Genomic DNA, 18,867 nt, shown 5'->3' with positions numbered 1-18,867 from the left:
TTCCTGATCTCGATGAGCCCCACTAACCAAAACACTACCTCGGGCATCCCTCTCAGTAGGTTGCCGGATTTAAATACTGACAATCCCCGATGGTCTTAGCTATCCTGTCAACTACTTCATCAAAGGTGCCCTTGGTGACGAACTCGTTGCCGATAGTGTGCGTGTAGTGCGGTGGGGTTTAGCCGCGACAAGGGCAAGGATGCGGAGAGGAGAAAGATGGTGCCGAGGAAATTCCTAGCTGATACCAATGATGACATGGCTAGATTATTGAGATATATAGAACGGGTAGATTAAGGCAAATGGAGATCTCGCCCTCACGCAGGAGTGCCCTTTTGCAGATAACAGCCGTGCTTTATATAAGAGCCCGGTGCCAACAACTAACCAATCTTATCTCTAGCAAACTCAATCTCTAACATATTTCTTAAGAAAATCAACAAACTAACTAGATATGCTCAGCCACGATCGGCTGAATCCTTCCTCTTGCGGCGCTGGAACTTATGGCCAAAGAAATTGTCTGCATTTTCTTACACAAGTAGATCAAGACAAAGTTACTCAAACCAACTGAAATGAAACAATAAAAAGCCTTTTATTATTATTTTCACCTTTTTATTTCAGAAGAGGGATGACATCTCCTTTCGATCGTCAATCCCTCACAAAGGGGCAACATCAAAGTACATACAAAAAACAAAAGAAAAAAAAGAAAAGGATAGAGAAAAAGATGTGTGGGGGAGTGAGATCAACAGATCATGGAGCCTACCACAAATCACAGAACAGATATGCTTCTGACATGACCAGGATCTACGGTACGGCGAAACAGAGGAGAACAAAGAGGATGGAGTCATTAGGTAGGCACTAATCCAACCCCATCACAGGATCACAGAATCTTGAGATAGGGCCCCTCGCCTCCCTATCTTATCCTGGTGAAGATAAACTGAGAAACTTTGTATGGTTGGATTGGAATCGTTGGCTAGTGTATGTGTGTATGTACATCGTTGATTTGGAGTTGTAGGGTTCTTAGCCATGTAGCAATGTGGATGTGGGTGAGGAAGACAGGGTCATGAGCAACAACGCAGCCTCCTCCACACCCATTAGGAGCCTCCGTTTCTGCACCGCCTGCAAGTTGCTGCTCCCACTGCTACTACTGTTGCTACTACTGTCTTTTACTTCAGTTTTTGCCTCACCATTATGTTGCTGTCGCTGTTGCTGATTCTGCTGCTGCTGCTGCTTGTGGTCTAGGCCAAGCTCTTGCCTCCTCTTCTTTCTATACCGGATCCCGCAAGCATTGCAAAGTGACTGCGTAGATAATTGAAAGAGTTAAAAGGCCGAATTCGATTTATTTGCAGATTGGTGGAATTAAGCATAGCATGCTTCTTTTTATCCAAAACCGAAAAGTTAATCTTAGATCGGTTGGCCTCAAAAGTTTTAAGTATTGTCTTTGTGCGCAATTCGGTCACCGGAAACAAAATGTTGAAAAGGTGGAGGATAGAAATGAAGAATAATCAAAGCTATGAGAATCAAAGTGGATAAAGTATCTTTCTCCCGGCAAGCCATTGGCTCGGTGGTTAGCACTGTTGCAAGGAACAGCTCACCTAACGAACAAGTTGCAACCCAATTGAATAGAGAGAAATGTCAACAAGGCAAGTCATATTAGCACAATAGACCAAAACCCAACTCACCATCTCCTGTCCTAAATCCTGCAAAACGTCTTTGTAACTACAGACCGTGAAGAACTTTTTTTTTGTAATCCCTATCTTTTTTATAAAATACTTTCATAATTGTATAATCTTATGCTTTCTTATATTTTAAAATTATGTAACTAAATTAATATTTCCATGACAAACTAAAAGATCTTGTGCCATGCATCTGAATTGCGTGCTAGCACCCTCAATTATGACAGGTCTAATTCAAAAATAAGGGATAAGGCTATACGAATAAGAGGAAACTTCGTGGAATAGAATTCCAAAAGCAAAGCTTGTCTCAGACTCTCGATGATGGTACTGTCAACCTCTTGCGTAAGGAATTCAAAAAACCTGGAAGACCTGGGGCGCACAGGTTAGATTTGGTGGAATGTGGCTCGATCATTAGCTGTCTTTGATTAAACATGCTGCTAAGAGCGCACCACGTTGACTAGGTCCTTGCAGCTATTGCCTTGATCTCATCGTACTGTTCTAGATCGAATTTCAGTTCCGCATGCACTACAAGAGATATCATGCATCCAGCTTTTAAGAAACACAAAATCCCATCCGTACTTGTACCAAGTTGTTGAGAGTAACACATGGTTTTATTGATTAGATCGCATTCATAAAAAAGAAGCAGTTCGTAAACACATACGAGAATATCAAATGTATCACTAAACTGGCGCGTTTGACAGGGCAAAAAATCCATAATAAGAAGCTTCAGTAGATGATCATGTATATCCTATAAAAAAAAATAAGACAAGTAGTATTTGCAGGAGAAGCGAGTCTCGTATCTACAGCAGCGTTGGTCAAGATCAGCACCGAATTCAGCAACTAGGAATCCGAATCCCCAATCCGATCGAACCTTATCCTGACGAACAGTGCCGAACAGCGCAAAACAAGAACAGGGAGCCTATGATGATGATGCTGATGAACTCACCCTGGGCCCCGTCGGGCCGCTGCGCCACATGGGCGTGGTGGTGGCGCGGCATTCGACGCAGCTCCTCGCGCCTTTCTCCGCCACCACGACCCCATCGATCTGCGACAGCAGGACGCGGAGGCGAGGTCAGCCAAACGATCGCAGAACATGCCGCCAAAGAGAAGAGATAAGGGAGCCGGATGGATGTACCTCACTGCGATCGGCGGAGCCCATCGGCAGCGGCAGCGGCGGCGGCGGGAACAGACGGCAGCCTCGATCCGTGGCCGGATTGGCGACCGGATCACTTGGAGAATTTTGGCTTTCGGTCTGGTCTGCGTGGGTTGCTCTGTTTCTTGGAAGCGTGTAGTAGAGAGCAGAGAGTAGTTGCGGGGAAGGGAAGGGGGGATAGAGAAATGAATGAATTCTGTGGGTTGGGGATGGGGGAGGAGGAGGCCTGCATACGCAAGTATCACGTATGCGAGCGGGAGATAAGCAGGGGAGGTGACGTGGCTTTTGCGGCTGGCCAGGGAAAGATTTTGCTTGTGAATTTTGTCCGGTCGTGTTTGAAAAGCAGGATCCGGCTGCAGAGGCCAGCATCCTGCGATTTTCAGCAAAAAATGGTGGCTGGGGATAGCACCGTAGTGTGCTTCTTCCACAGGCCCCGCTGCCTGTGAGGGTTAAAGGATCGACAAAAAAAAAATATGACTGCTAGAGTCACATCTTTAACCTCCTTAAAGTAAATTATAACTCCTATTTGGGGAATGTCAGCATCAATATCGTGTGGTGATTGTCTCGCTCGATCACCTTTCGTGCAACACTTTACCAAGCTTTCAACGGAGCAAGAGTGAATATTTCAGGTTAACAAATATTGCAACTTTAAGTAAGATTTTTAGGTTTTAATGTAACTTCAAAACTCATAACCAAATTTAGAACTTTCGACTAAAAGAATTCGACATCCATTCAACTTTCTCTATCAAAGTTTCAAATATCATAACTCAAGAATTTGATGACGCACCAGAAAGTATACAATTTTCAAGAGAACAAACATGCGTGCTTGATGGTATTGTACATAGAGGAAGAAACATAGATGATAATATATAAATGAAATGGTACTGTACATTGTTAAACCTTTTTATTCCATTGATTTGTTTGACGGCACTTTTTGACATCTATCGAGTTGGTGGTTCTTAAAAAATTACAGGCCTTACAGCCAAATTAAAGTTTCGTTAGACATTATAGATAATGTGTATGAACAAGGTATATCTAGTGTCCTGAAGTCAACAGGCCATACATTAAAAGCAGCCTCAATTTTGGGATTGATCTGGATCAAAAAGGAAAACATCGATATCCGCCTTTATAAGTAGTTACTAATATGTTTTGTTAACCTTGCCAGCCAGCCACCACGAAATAATTTCCTATGTGCAAAAATCATTTCAACAACATTAACTCGAGAGCCAAATTCGATATCACCATAAAAGAATGTTTTGCTTTAATGACACAAATTTAATTGGAGGAACTAATCTGTTAACTCATCCATGGAACACCAGAAAATCTTAGTTTCAAAAAGCAAAGAAAAGGCACCAAGTACCTTGTCGTTTTTGTTGCAGTTATCCAGTTAATCAGCTTAAAAAACCGAAGCAACTACAAGGCGCAGGACCAACAGAGTAGGCCAGCAGTAGCCATGACTGGTAAAACCACTAGAAGGATGATAGTAAGATGACGTCATGGCTTACCGGTCATCACATAAGCTTGGGGCTTACGCTATCACGAGCTAGTAGATTTTATATGTTCCATAGACGGTCACTATCTCATTTACAAAACAGAAAGATGCTAACATATATTTTTTATGTTGGCATGCTGGTCTGGTGCTCTCATTTTTGTAGAGCTTTAATTTGCTTTAACTTGCGTGTAGCACTTTCATGAACCAATGGGATATCCAATAGAGCATGAAACAGAAAAGATAAAAATTAAAAGGTCACTTAAACATAAATAACAATCAGCTTGAGAAATTTTCGCACAAAAATGTTCAACTCTAGGATAAAGTTTGTTTGGAAACTTCAAGTTTATCTGAGTGGCTAAAAACTCAGAATTATTAGCATCAATAGCTGCAAATTAAGCGAGGTTTCAAGTTACTTTGTGCAAGCATGATATTTGAAGGAATCTGTATCAGTTTCAGAGAACCAGTTTCTTTTTTTCGAAGTCCTTGCTAATTCGAGGTTCTTGCTAATTTCTCATTCTTCCATGAGGAACACGAGAGCCTGTGAAGGAATCTCACCGTCCACTTGGGCGTGCTTCTTCGCTTTTGGATCAGCATGATGTACTATTTAGTCAACTCCCAGCAGTTCTCTGTGTTGATTGCTCCATGGAAACCACTAGAGCCTCTACCAGTGTGAGTATCTCCTCTTCCCCCAGGACATATTCTCTTTGATTTTCAGCACATATTTTCCTAGCAAAGGCCCTAATTGCAAAGTATGTTTGTCCTCGGAATTATTGCCAGGTGTACTATGGGTAGATTATATAAGTTGGATTATAGGTTATGGGTACTATAGTAAAATATCACTTTGAGATCACGTATAATCTGAAATAAGCTACCCAAAACTAGCTTATTTCAAATTATTTGTGGTCCCTAGTGATCCATGATGATCTTTTACCATCCTACCCTTAGATCGTAATCCTGCTTATATAATCTAGGAGGGAAACAAACACGCCCTAATATATTAGGAACTAAGTGGGGTGGGGGAGAATAGCTGCCTACAACAGCGTTTGCAAACAGTATCTTTGTGGCGACAACAAATCCACCAAAGGAGAAACATGGTGCCGTTTTAACAGGACCCATCAAATTCTTCCATGACACTAGCGTTATGCACCGGCAAATGGAGCATCCAAACTTTTTCGAAATCTGAACTATGGAGCATCGCGCGTTGGCGATTCATCTATCCATCAGACCCCACCCCTTCCCGAAAGACCAGATCAACTCTAAACCAAACAAGGCTTGAGCAAGAGCCCTCAGCCAAGAGATTTGATACGGCGGCAGAATCCAAAGGATAAGAGGATAGGATAGCCATCATCATCCATTAAGACACGAAGCTTAACCAACAAACTGAACAAACGCTACAGCTGGACCCTCCATAGGACCACCAGGTCCACCACTCTCACCTTTCAGGTGTATAAAATTAAAATGACATGTTGAGAAACTCTTTCCATTAATAAACACAGGTATAGTGATGACCCAGCCGTTTGTACTTCGAAGAGTAAAGCAAAGAAAAGCCATCGCAACGTACAAAGCTCCCAACTGTCAGCGGCCCATATGCGCGCCAATCATCCCAGCACGGGTCTCAGAGTTTTCTAAATTCCGGTGATGATTGGGCAGGAAGAAAGGAGATAAGAGATGGGAGATGCAGGTCAATAATGGGCACCATACCAAACGCAGTAGGGCAAGCCAGGGCACATATAACACTTCACCTCCTTCCTCCTGGAGCGCATGATGTGATTAGCACCTCTGGAGCACAAGAATCTTCTGAGAAACAGGAACATCCCCCATGATTGGGATCACGCTGGAAAGATGCATCGTGTTATTCTGTTCAGAAGGTGACTTTCTTAGCCTGACAAGTGATAATCAGCCTGGGTATTGCACTTTCCATTTCACACACCCACAAAGAGCAGTTTTAGGGTACATGGCTTAGAAACTTATTGCACTTTCCATTTCACACACCCACAAAGGGCAGTTTTAGGGTACATGGCTTAGAAACTAAGCAAAGCATCTAAAGAGCATCTAAGTAAATAAGAGCATATAAAGTAGTAATTGGTGATAAGGTGCATGTAGGCATGAACCACCCACGGATTCTAGTGCTCACAGGCACTAAGTGCACTAAGTCACTACTAATACATTATTCTATCACCATCAGGACTTAACTCTAACATTCTCCCCCTGAGTCCTGAATGGCAAATGACCATCCTAAGCCTGGTTTGGAGATCTTGGAACTTGACTCTTCCTGAGTGTTGATGTGACTACCTTGACGCTCCCTTCCTCTAAGCAGCCGCTTCATGGAAGACAAGGTTCTTCGCCAGGGCTTGAGTGGACTTGCTATCCAGCATCCATCTGCATCGCGGCGTGCCAGGCCGTGTGTCCCTCAGCCTCAGCCAGCGAGACTTGCTGTCATTGTGCGTCAGGTGAAGCACGACCTTGAGGTCGTGAGGCACCCGTCACGACACCGGCTGGTTGCCGAGAATGTCCACCATGGTGCGGTATCGCAGTGGCTTGCCATCGTCCTACGCGTCGACGCGGTCCTTGTCGTGAGGGAGCAGAGTGGCAAACTCCACCGGGCTGTGCTCGTCGTGAGCTGGTGCTGGTGCAGGTGTGCCCGGAGAAGTAGTTGTCGGTGCAGGGGCATGTGGCGTGGCTAGCTGTGGTGGTGGTGGTGGAGAGCTCGTCGCAGCCGGAGTAGTACTCGCCGGAGTCGGTGGAGCCCTCGAAGTGGACGTAGTCGCTGTATGTCGAAGTTGAGCCGCCATCCACCATTTTGCCCCGCACCATCTCCTTGGTGCCAAGCTGTGCCACCTCCACATAGAGGACGTAGAGGTCAAGAAGGCGGCAACGTCGATCCCAAATACGGAGCACTCCGCTGTCGATCTCCATGCACGATCCGTTCTCATCAAACTGCCCGAGGCTGATGATCGAGTTCCTTAGCGCGGGAATGTAGTAGACACCGGTGAGGAGCCGGTGCTCGCCAGTCTTGGCGACGAGGACAATGGAGCCGACACCCTTCATCTCCATGGCCGAAGAGTCGCCGAACTTGACGGAGCCATGCACATCGATGTTCAAGTCAGAGAAGTACTCCCGGCGCCCGGTCATGTGGTGTGTGGCACCACTATCCAGAAACCAGCTGTCGATCTTGTTGTCATCGGTACCGTCACCGAGGGAGACGTGTACACACGGCTCGTCGAGGTGGAGAAGAGCCATCGCGGCCAGTGCCGCGGGAAGAAGTTCGATGGTCCTGTGAGCTAGGAATAGAACCGGCTCCTCCTCCTCCTCCGCAGCTTGCGCAATGTGGACCTAGTCGTGCCTCGGTTGGCAGCACTCCCTGGCCCAGTGGCTAGTCCTGCCACAGTTGTGGCAGGTTTCATCTCGTGCGGCCGCGCGCTCGCCAGCGGCACCACCCTAGGTGCCTCCTCATGCGCCTCCTTGCGCCTTGGGCGCCTTGCACGGCTTGCCGCGCTTGTGGTCGCCTGTCGAGGATGAAGACTCCCCCTTCTTTTGCTCCTTTTGGCGGGTGAGCCAACTCTCCTCGATGAGGTGGAGCTAACCACCGATGTTGATCTCCCCACCAGAAGAAGCCTCATCGCAATCATCGATCACCTTGAGCCGCCCCGTCAGCTCCTCGATCGACAACGATGAGAGGTCGAGCAACGTCTCGATGGAGATAGCGAGCTATAAGAACTTCTTCGGAACAACGCGTGGAACTTCGCAATGACTTTCTCCTCGTTGATCTCGTCATCATCATACTGCTCCAGCCGCTGCATCAGACTGGAAAGGTGGAGAGTGAAGTCGTCGACGTCCTTGCCCGGCTTGATAGCCAAATGATCCCACTCCTGCCGAAACTTCTGTAGAGTGGACTTGCAGGTGCGGTCGCTGCCAACTCGGGCTGTAGTGATAGCGTCCCGGGTGGCCTTGGAAGTCGTCTTCCCCAAGAGGTTCGCCGCCATCTCCATCAGGACCACATCGAGCAACGCCTCGAGTGCTGGCCAATCCTTGTGGCTGTTGATGTCACCGTACTGTACCACGTCCCACATCTCTTGCACCGAGAGCTTCACCTTCATCACCGAGGACCACTCCATGTAGTTGGTCTTCGTCAACATCTACCACTACGTGCTGCTGACGGACTCCCGGATGATGGTCTTCACGACCCTCAGGGGTCGGTGCCTGGAGTCGGGGTTAGAGTCGGAGTTGGAGTTGAGGCCAGACTCGTGGACAGAGCTCCTCCTGCTCCAAGGACACCCATCGTCCATGCCTCGATGCAGGTCTTGGACCCACCGGTCTACCCCCGCTTTTCGTTGCTAGTCCACCTCCTCTAGCTTGGGATGGTCACCCTATGCCACACGCCTCAGCTCCATATTGTCGCGTCGCGCCATCTCACGTGTCACCTCCGCCTCCTCGTGCAGCCGGTCCACCTTAAGGCACCACTAGGTAGCGGCCGCCGCTGCCGCCTGTGCCTCTGCTGCAGCGAGGCAGGCTGCCTCTGCTGCGTGCGCCGCCGCGGTCTCCATGGCCGCTACGCGCGCTGCGCAAGCTGTCAGTGTTTTAGACCGGCAACCTGCCTAGGGGGTACCCTAGGTGGTTTTTTGTGTGGCGGGTGTCGTCGAGAATCAAGGAGTCAATGGTGATGCAAGGAACACGATTTAGACAGGTTCAGGCCGCTAGATCGCGTAATACCCTACGTCCTGTGTGTTAGTTGTATTGAACTTCTTTGTTGTTGTCTAGAGGAGGTCCCTACCCACCCTTATATAGTCGGGGGAGCAGGGTTACAGGGTGAGTCCTAGTCGAACATGGTTAGAGTTCTACTCCTAATCGATAGAGTAGTTTCCTTGTGCATTCTGACTAGTCTTCAGGAGTCCATGCAGGCTACGTTACCCTGCCACGTAATCTCCATATCCTGATCACGTCCGAGTACATCCTTAGGTGGGCCGTACAAGGCCTACTCGTGGGCCCGGGGATGTGTGCCCGACAAGCCCCTGAGTACTTTGTAGTCGAGAGGAACAGCTCCGAGTACTTAAGGACGCCGCCCGAGTTCCCCTTGGTGCTTTCTGAGTTGTAGGTGCGGTCAATCCCTCGAGTACTGGTGTTTTCCCATGACTGGAAGGTACTCCCAACAGCCCCCGATGTTTGCTTCAAGTAACCTTCACCTTGAAACTTTTTTATATGGTAGTGCGATGACAATCGCACTCCATATGGAGTAGCCCCCGAGCCTTAGGTTGAATCGAAGAATCAGGCTGAGGGTCGAATTTGTGATTTTGCTCTGACTTTGTAGTCTTTAGAAAAAATAAAACTTTATCCAATGGTTATGGTACCCGTAGCCCCCGAGCACTTGGGCGATTACTTGTAGTCGGTGAAGGGGTCAAACCTTTTGGCTAGAGTATCCGTTGGAAATTATGGTGGTAAATCTAATTTATATCTGACCATTGCTTGATTGACGCTTGGAATCCGGAGATGCCACAGATATAATAGGGGGCCTAGTGGTGATTAGCGGTACGTCGTTTTTAGCAGATCTGTAATTTGCGCCCCTTTTCTGTGCATCCAGTGCCGCTGCTCTTCCTTGCACCACTGCCACCATTGTTGCATTTGCCTGGCCTTTGAGAGAGATCTGCTGCAGCTCCTACGCTCCTCCATCTTTCTCGGGATCGACTGATACACGTCAAAAAGATGGGGAAGAAACCGGAGAAGACCCAGGGGGAAGCCGCGGCCACCAGTAAGTTGAGATCTAGATCCAAGAAGGGCAAAGAGCTTGCACTGCCAGCACCAAAGTGTGGTCCAACAAACCAGACTGCGCCGCCGCCCCCTGGGATCACCTGGGAGCACTCCGTGATGAAGGAGCTGACGGTCCAGGCTTTGGTCGACACGAAGCTTCTTCAACCAAAGGTTGAACTTGAGTGGAGGCCTGCATTTGGGAATGTGTGGCAGTTTGAAGAGCACCCAAAAGAAACAGTCATGCTTGCTCATTTCGTCGAGAGAGGACTAGCAGTGCCAACTTCTGACTTCTTCAGAGGTATCCTCGGGTACTACAACCTTCAGTTAGTTCACTTGAATCCGAATGGTGTGCTTCATATGGCTATCTTTGTACACTTGTTTGAAGTGTACCTAGGTGTTCCACCTAGTCTTGATCTTTTTAGAATGTTGTTTCGCTGTAAGCCACAACCCAGTGCAACTAGGATAGAGGTGTTTGGAGGGGCTGGGTTTTAGCTGAGGAACTCGAGTGCTTATCTTGAGTATGACCTGCCAGACTCCCATGGTGGCTGGAAGAAGAGATGGTTTTATATTGGTAACCATGATTCTATCTTGCCAGTAGTCACCGGCCATGCTCCAAAGTATGCGAACAATTGGGTGAGCGAGCCCGAGGACACCCCTGAGATTACTGACCTGCTAACTCATATTGCCGAATTGAGGTCATTGGGTTTAACTGGCATCAATGTGGCCACCAGTTTTCTCAAGCGGAGGGTGCAGCAACGAGCTCACTCAGGCTCCGAGTACTCGGGTTTTGATGACCCGTCGCGAATGTCCCCTGAAGACGTATCTGATGATGATGTGGAGGCGTTGTTGGGCAAGTTGTTCAAGAACTATCAAGGGGTACCGGTACTTCCGGGAGTTCTTCGTCAGTTTGATGGTTGGTATGGACCAACAGAGTTATGCTCCTTTCTTTGCTTAATTTGTGTAGTCGAGGGCATGGTAACACTTTTTCCAGTAACAATTGTTGGCTTGCAATCCTAGGTGCTTTTCGGCTTCTTGTCATTGACTGAGGGCAGAGAGATTGTTGTGGTTGATACTGATGATGATCCTTCTTTTCCTGCCAAGAAACGGTGAGTAGTTCGAAAAAAGGCTGCTGCTCAGCCTATTTCATCTTTGTCGAGTTTGATCCCCGAGGGGTCATAGAGTACCAAGGTACATAGTCGTATGTTGTAAAGTCCTTTCTTTGCAGAAATATTGATGATATTAATCGGTTGAAAAGGCCGACAACTTGACCATCGACGGTGACGAGGCTACTTCTGATGAAGTAGTCGCGTTTGCCAAAGATGCAGCTGTCAGTGTTGCAGCTGTTGAAGAGCTGCCAGTGGGGGTGCCACTTTTGAACTCGGAAACAGCAGCCTCCGAGCAGATAGCATCGGCGTCAGTAGCCCCCGAGCAGGTTACCGAGTCATCAGTTGATAAGGTTACGTCTTCTGAACTGGCAGATGCCATGAAGACACCGGTGGTGGCTGCTGGTGCCTTGTTGTCTGATGTTATCACCAGTGGTGAGTACTCCATTTATTCTGGTAGTCGTGCATACGTAATCTCAATCTTGGTTTTTTCAGGACTCGACGAAGGAGTGGAGGTCGTTCCTCCCATGGCCCCTGTGGTGCCGAGTATCCAACTGGTGGTAGTTGAGAAGAAACATGTTCAGTTGCCGCTGCGATCATCCCGGTGAGTTTTTATGTAATCTTTCCTTTTCATTGTTTTCGAACTCTAAAAAACGGATGATGATCTCATGTTTTGATCCAGGGATGCTGAAGATACTATTCCCGTGGAGATAGGGGTGGAGGATGGTATCTCGACTACGCTCTTTGGCCCCTTAGTCGATTTGTCGATGGATGATGCACCTGAGGTTGAAGACACAAGTCAACTTGGTGCCACTATATCCATGCTGCAAGAGGTTATCCGCTTAGTGGAGGGCCCAACGGTTCCCTCAAGTTCTGGAGGTGTGCCATCTTCGACAACTGCTTCCTTGGCTTTGGTTGATGCGACTAAAGTGGGTGAAGTTGGCGCATTAGGTATGTTGCTGGAGTATGAACACTTTTGAAGGGGAAATCCTTTGTATCCATTAATTACCCATGAGTTTTTGTTGTCAGGGGTTGTTGTGGGTGAAAATCTGGAGCCTCAAGTTGCTAAGAATAATGAGGGTCCGATACTCGAGCTGCCATCAGAGTTGGAGTTTCGAAGAGCTATCCAGAACTTTCAAGTGTGTATGAGCTATTTTCTTTGATTTAATTGTGTTTTGACAAGTTTTTATGACTTTTTTTGTGTTGCTTGCAAGACCTGTATGACAGAGCCCAAAGAAATACTCGGGCTCTCCAGAAGCACAATGAAATTGTGCAACGGGTGGTGCAACTGGAGCAAGAATGTAGCCGCCTTATAGAGTCCTTGAGAGTTCATGAGGAGGCTGCAAAGTCTTTTGCAGTTGAGTGGAATAATCATGAAGTGCTCCAGGAGCAATTGGAGAATCGCTATAAATCTTTGAACAAGAAATATCAGGGTGAATACTCATGATCTTTTGCATATGTTTGACTGTAATGGTAGGTTCTGATCTGTGATGCTTGACGCAGAGCTCAAAAGAAAAGAGGCTACTGCGAGTAGCCAACTGCTTGATTGGAGAAACACCCATGACCCGGTAGCTGATAAGGCTGCCCATCTCAGGGCATCACTAGCTGAGGCTCAGGCTGACTATGAGCATGAGAGGAGCAGGAAGAATCAGAATGGAGTAATGCTTGCTATGGCAATGGTGGCGTGTAGGGATCACGGTATAACTATAGGGAGACTGCAAGGCGAGCTCCAAGAGTTGACTAGTGCTGCGCAGGACGTAGTCAATGCCATCGCTCTGCTTGAAGATGACGCTGGACCTTGGTTGCTGCTCGAGAGACTAAGAGCTGCCCCGGGTAAAGTTGCTGGACTCGGTAAGGCTGTCTACAAACAAGTCCTTGTGGTGGTCAAGTCGTATTACCCGAGGGCGGATTTGTCAGCGGCTAGTGATGCAGTTGCCCAAAACTGCACAGAGGATGCCTATGTGCAGTATCTTGAGGAGGCTGAGCCGATTGCTTCAAAGATGTCTGAGTTTGTATCTTTGGAGGAGCCATAGTTGGAGTTGTAATTTGTCGAGTACTCATGGGAGTACTCGAACAATTCTCTGTAAATTTTATTGAAGTCCGAATTGTGATCGACGATCTTATATCTTGGCTGATCTTTGTAGTCGGGAAGAACAAGTCCAAGTAATCGAGTAGTCATAGTATCTATTGCGGTCGTCAATTATTGGTGTTGCTGTTGAAGGTACTCTGACCTTGCTTTGTACTTTGAGAGGAGTGCACGGGCGAACTGTTCACTTTTGTCTGTTATGGTTGAGTGCCTTCATGTGAGTGGAGTCAGAAAAGCACCTGGCTGACCCTTGTCAGCGTTTCAAGCTGATCGTGATGAGCGAGTAGTAACTTCTGAGTAGTTGGTGGTTGTGGCATTTGGCTATAAATAGGCCCCTGGGGGCTCGACCAAGGTCATGCTTCTCTGGTGTAGAGATGGACTGCTTTAGGTTGTTGTTGTTTGATAGTAGAAAGTTTTCAATGAATGCCCTGGTGCTAGAAGATTCCTCGTAGATTAGAGCCACCTTCCCTCCACATACTCTTCTGCTCGTAGGGATAGCCGCGATACTAGAAGAATCCTCATAGGAGGGTTTGCCGCATGCCTCATCTTGCAGCTCGTGATCCAGTTGAGTTCATGCTAGAACTCGCGAGTGATGTGTGATGAGTGCCGTGATCTTTATCTGACTCTCTGATTAGAGGTGGAGGTGTGACATGCAGTGTGGATCTATGCACTGAAGCTATCAAGGGAGCAGCTCGGGTAGTGTGCTCCATCATCTTGGTATTTTTCTCCCTTACGCTGTGTTGGGGATTCATCGTTGCCGCTGTCGAGGGAGCGGCGGTGAAGGAGTTCCTAGGGTTGTCAAGGAGGAGGACCAGGATATGGCTGCGTATTGTGCAGCTTCCTCGTGTGCAGGTCCTGCCTTTTGACACTTCTTGCACCTTGGTGATCTAGTAATCGCCAGGCCTGTGTATCCTTGTGATATAGTAAAAGCCTGGGACTTCTGTGCAGACTACCAGTAGGCAGTTGCTTGTAGTCGTTGTTGTGCCATTGTGTTGTATTTTGTATACCCTAATTTCATTGGGTAGTCAAATGTAACTCTCTGGAGTTTTGTTAACACAAAGGATGCGATTAAGCTTGAGTACTTGTTCGATAATTGCAAGTCTTGTGCTTTTTTGAGAAAAAAATGACTGAATGATGTGGTCGTGGCTTTGTGAAGCCGCTTTAGTCTTGTGGAGACAAGTTGGAAACTCTAGAACTGGAGCTTCAGTGGCTATGGGTAGCTGACGAGTTGTGATAACTCGGAGATACTTGATGAAGTCAAGTCGAGAGCAGAGAGTGGAGCACGAGGGCTCGAAGAGCTGGAGAGCTCGAGTGACTGTGAATAGCTAATGAGTTGTGATAACTCGAAGAGACTTGATGAAATCAAGTCAAACGGAGTGCTGAGGCTCGGAGAACTAAAGAGCTCGAGTGGCTGTGGATAGCCAAACAGAGGCAAAGGTGGGAGTTTTGCCAAAGAAATTTGTTATTTTTAATTAACTGGTATGAAAGCCCGAGTGTATATCTTGTAGTCTACTATGGATAATAGCGACACAGTTGTTCTATATTCCAAGAGTTTGATATTTCTTCTCCCGCGAGGTCTTGTAGTCGATACAATCTAGGTCTTGTGACCTTGGATATGATGTAGGGACCTTCCCATGGTGAGTTGAGCTTGTGCAGCCCTGTTGTGTCTTGAATGCGTTTAAGGACCATGTCCCCCAAGTTGAAGGAACGCTCTTTGACATTGCGGTCGTGATAGCATCGTAGTCCGTCCAGATATCTAGCTAACTCAATTAGTGCTGCACATCTTGTTTCTTCCAAACTGTCGAGGTCTAGGCATCTTGTTTCTTCTGATACTCCTTCGTTATATTATTCGACTGCAAGAGACTGCCACACGACGTCTTTGTGTTGCCGCTGTCGTGCAACCTTTTCTTGAGAGCTTCAAGTAACATGCCGTTGGCACACTCGACTTGGCCGTTGGCCCTTGTATAAGAGATAGAGACGTATCGTACGTCAATTCCGCTATTCTCACAGTATTCCCAGAAGTCGTGATTGATGAATTTGGATCCCAGGTCGGTGATGATCCTGTTGGGGAAGCCGCAGCGATGTACAATTTCGTCTAGGAAGTCGAGGAATCGGTCTGCCTTGGGGCAAGTAACAGGTTTAACTTCAATCCATTTGGAGAATTTGTCGATGGCTACGAGTACTTGATTGCACCCTCCTGGCGCAATTGGTAGTGGTCCTATCATATCAAGCCCCCAACAAGCGAAAGGCCATGTTGGAGGTATCGTGATGAGCTTGTAAGCGGGGACATGTTGTTCCTTAGTGAGGAACTGACAACCTTGGCATTTGCGGACTAGTTGTTTTGCATCGGCCAGTGCCATGGGCCAGTAAAAACCTGCTCTGAAGGCTTTGCCAACGATTGTTCGTGAAGAGGCGTGGTTACCATAGATTCCTTTGTGTATTTCTTCTAAGATTTCTTGGCCTTCTTCTCGGGTGACACATTTCATGAGTACCCCTGAAGATGCGCTCCTTCTGTAGAGCTTGTCTCCGACTAGAACATAGCTTTTTCCTCGTCGTGAAATTTGCTCAGCTTGGTTTTTCTCAGATGGTAACTTTTGTTCTTTGATGTAGTCGATGAATGGTGATCTTCAGTCAACTTCAATCATCATGATCATTCGATTGGGTTCTGGAGGTTTGGTAGTTGCTGGAGTGACTTGTTCTGATATGGATGGCTTGTAGAGCTCGTGTACAAAAATTTCTGCTGGAACTTCTGCACGAGTTGAGCCCATTTTTGACAATACATCAGTAGCTACATTGTTGTCGCGGATGACATGATGAAATTCCAAGCCTGAGAATTTGTTTTCTAGCTTGCAGACCTCCTTACAGTAGGCATACATGTTTTTCTTGTTACGATCCATTTCATCATTGACTTGTTTAATGACGACCAGCGAGTCACCATATACCACTAGTTGTTTGATTCTAAGTGAGATTGCGAGACGAAGACCATGTAGTAGTGCTTCATACTCGATTTCGTTGTTTGAGACTTCCCAAAAGATTTGGAGAACGTATTGAGTTGTTCACCTTTTGGGGAAATCAAGAGTACTCCCACATCAGCTCCTTCAAGCTTGAGGGAACCGTCGAAGTACATGACCCAGTGTTCTGGCCTTTCGACTGGTGTTGGTACTTGATTTTCCCTCCATTCGGCCATGAAGTCGACCAGAGCTTGGGATTTGATAGCTGTTCTTGGTTTGAAGTCTAGAGATAGAGCTCCGAGTTCTACTGCCCACTTGGAGATTCTATCCATTGCATCTCTGTTGTGAAGGATTTTGCCGAGCGAGAAGTCAGTGATGACGGATATGCTGTGTTCTTGAAAGTAGTGTCGCAGCTTCTGTGAAGTAAGTAGGATTGCGTAGAGTAGCTTTTGTACTGATGGGTACCGAGTTTTGGAGTCCGAGAGTACTTCACTGATAAAGTACACAGGTCTCTGGACTTTGTAAACGTGGCTTGGTTCAGACCGTTCGACTACTAATGCGGTGCTGACAACATGAGTGGTAGCAGCTATGTATAGGAGCAAGTCTTCGTTTGGAGATGGAGCGGTGAGGATTTGTGGTTTTCACAGGAAGTCCTTGAGTTGTGTCAGGGCTTTGTCTGCCTCCTTTGTCCATTGAAACTTGTCCTGGCGTTTGAGTAGCTTGAAGAAGGGTAGTCCGCGCTCTCCAAGTCTTGAGATGAATCGATTGAGGGCTGCCATGCAGCCTGTGAGCTTCTCCACATCCTTGATGCTAGCTGGAGCTTGCATATTTGTGATGGCAGATATTTTCTCCGGGTTGGCCTCGATGCCACGGTGGCTAATGATGAACCTGAGTAGTTTTCCGGAAGGTACACCGAAAACACATTTGGTAGGGTTAAGTTTCCACCGGAATGCTCGTAGAGTCGAGAAAGTTTCTTCTAAATCGGTGATTAGATCATCTCGGTCTCTTGTTTTGACGACTACGTCGTCTACATAAGCTTCTATGTTACGGTGTAGTTGCTTCTCGAAACACATCTGGATGGCACGCTGATAGGTCGCACTCGCATTTTTTAGCCCAAATGACATTGTTTTGTAGCAAAATGCTCCAAACGGGGTGATGAAAGCTGTTTTGGTTTGATCTTCTTCTTTGAGGCTTATTTGATGATAGCTTGAGTTGCAGTTGAGGAAACAGAGCAACTCACACCCAGCTGTGGAGTTGACTACTTGGTCGATCCTGGGTACTCCAAAGGGATCCTTTGGGCAATGTTTGTTGAGATCTATGTAGTCAACGCACATCCTCCATTCGTTGTTTTTCTTGCGAATGAGTACAAGGTTGGCTAACCAATCAAGGTGAAAAACTTCTTTGATGAACCCTGCTGCGAGTAGCTTGGCTAGCTCTTTTTTTATTGCATCTCTTCTGTCTTGGGCAAACCTTTGTAGGCGTTATCTTTTTAGGGTGGCTTTGGGATCAACATTTAATGAATGCTCAATCAGTTCCTTGGGCACACTAGGCATGTTAGCTGGCTTCCAAGCAAAGATATCTTGGTTAGCCCGAAGAAAACGGATGAGTGCGCTTTTCTATTTGGGGTCTAACCCTGTTCCAATTAGAGCTGTCTTGGATGGGTCACCAGTCTTGAGATCAACGGTTTTGAAGTCTTTCTCACTTCCTGGTTTGACTTTTGTTGATCCTGACTTGTTTTCTAGGATTTCGAGTTCTATGGGATTGAGTTTCTTTGAAGCCGAGAAGACTTGTTGCATGGGGCTGGGTGCTTGAGAAGTTGCTGCGATTTCCACATCTTTGGTGTCGCACTCGTATGATCGCCTTAAGTCTCCCAGTAGCGTTAACTCGCCTTTGGGTCCTAGCATCTTGAGTACAGGGTAAACGTAGTGTGGTATTGCCATAAACTTGGCCAGGGCTGGCCTCCCGAGTATGGCATGGTAAGAGGTTTCGAAGTCGGCGACTTCAAATCTGATATACTCGGTTCAGTAATGTTCCATGGTGCCGAAAGTTACTGGTAGGACAACTTGACCTAGCGGTATGGCTGCATTTCCTAGGACAATCCCGTAAAATGGTGAGACCGTTGGGGTGAGCATGTCTGTGATGTCGAGGCACATTTTCCTTAATTTTTTGGTGAAAATAATGTTGAGTCCGCTTCCGTCGTCAACGAGTACTTTGGTCAATCTTGAGCCTGCAACAACAGGGTTGAGTACCAGAGGGAATCGACCTGGTTCTGAAAAACTTGTCCATTAATCCTTTCTGCCAAAAGTTATGGGTACCTCAGACCATCTAAGCGGTGTGGGAGCAACTGGCTCGATAGCCATGATTTCTCTGAGTACTAGCTTGTTGGACCGCTTGGATGCAGTACCCGGGATTCCACCAAAAATGTCATTAACTATCTTAGAGGCCGTCTGGAATTCTCCTTCGCCTTCTTCATCCTTATTGATTTTGCCTTTACCCTTGTCTTTTCTCTGACCAAATTCTTCGGGAGGTGGTCGTGCGGGTAGGTCTTGCATTACTCGGTGCATGCTGTAGCAATCTATCGCTGAGTGTTTGCTGTTTGGATGCCATGGGCATTGTTTCTTGAGTAACTCGGTGAAGGTGGGCCCTTTATAGCGTTTGCGGGACCCTTTC

At 47.0% G+C, this 18,867-nt stretch overlaps 1 protein-coding gene across 1 annotated transcript; it reads right to left on the bottom strand.

Annotated features, from left to right (window-relative positions):
• Positions 1-562: 562 nt before the first annotated feature.
• On the bottom strand, positions 563-3,049 carry LOC101773676 (GATA transcription factor 23). The gene is made up of 3 exons (XM_004968645.3): positions 2,806-3,049; positions 2,617-2,715; positions 563-1,293 (listed from the first exon to the last, which is right to left on the bottom strand). Exons 1-3 carry the CDS (start codon positions 2,827-2,829, stop codon positions 1,015-1,017), a joined length of 402 nt encoding a protein of 133 aa, XP_004968702.1. The 5' UTR covers positions 2,830-3,049; the 3' UTR covers positions 563-1,014.
• Positions 3,050-18,867: the final 15,818 nt, after the last annotated feature.

This window comes from Setaria italica, chromosome V (genome assembly GCF_000263155.2).
Source record: "Setaria italica strain Yugu1 chromosome V, Setaria_italica_v2.0, whole genome shotgun sequence".
NCBI lineage: Eukaryota > Viridiplantae > Streptophyta > Magnoliopsida > Poales > Poaceae > Setaria > Setaria italica.
This window is presented reverse-complemented; position numbering and strand designations above follow the sequence as displayed.

Excerpts from the sequence above, each read along its gene's own strand:
- LOC101773676 (XM_004968645.3), bottom strand. The coding sequence starts at position 2,829 with ATGGGCTCCGCCGATCGCAGTGAG. Across the intron at positions 2,716-2,805 it reads GCTCCGCCGATCGCAGTGAG|ATCGATGGGGTCGTGGTGGC; the intron begins GTACATCCATCC and ends CTGCTGTCGCAG. Across the intron at positions 1,294-2,616 it reads GCGGCCCGACGGGGCCCAGG|TCACTTTGCAATGCTTGCGG; the intron begins GTGAGTTCATCA and ends TTATCTACGCAG.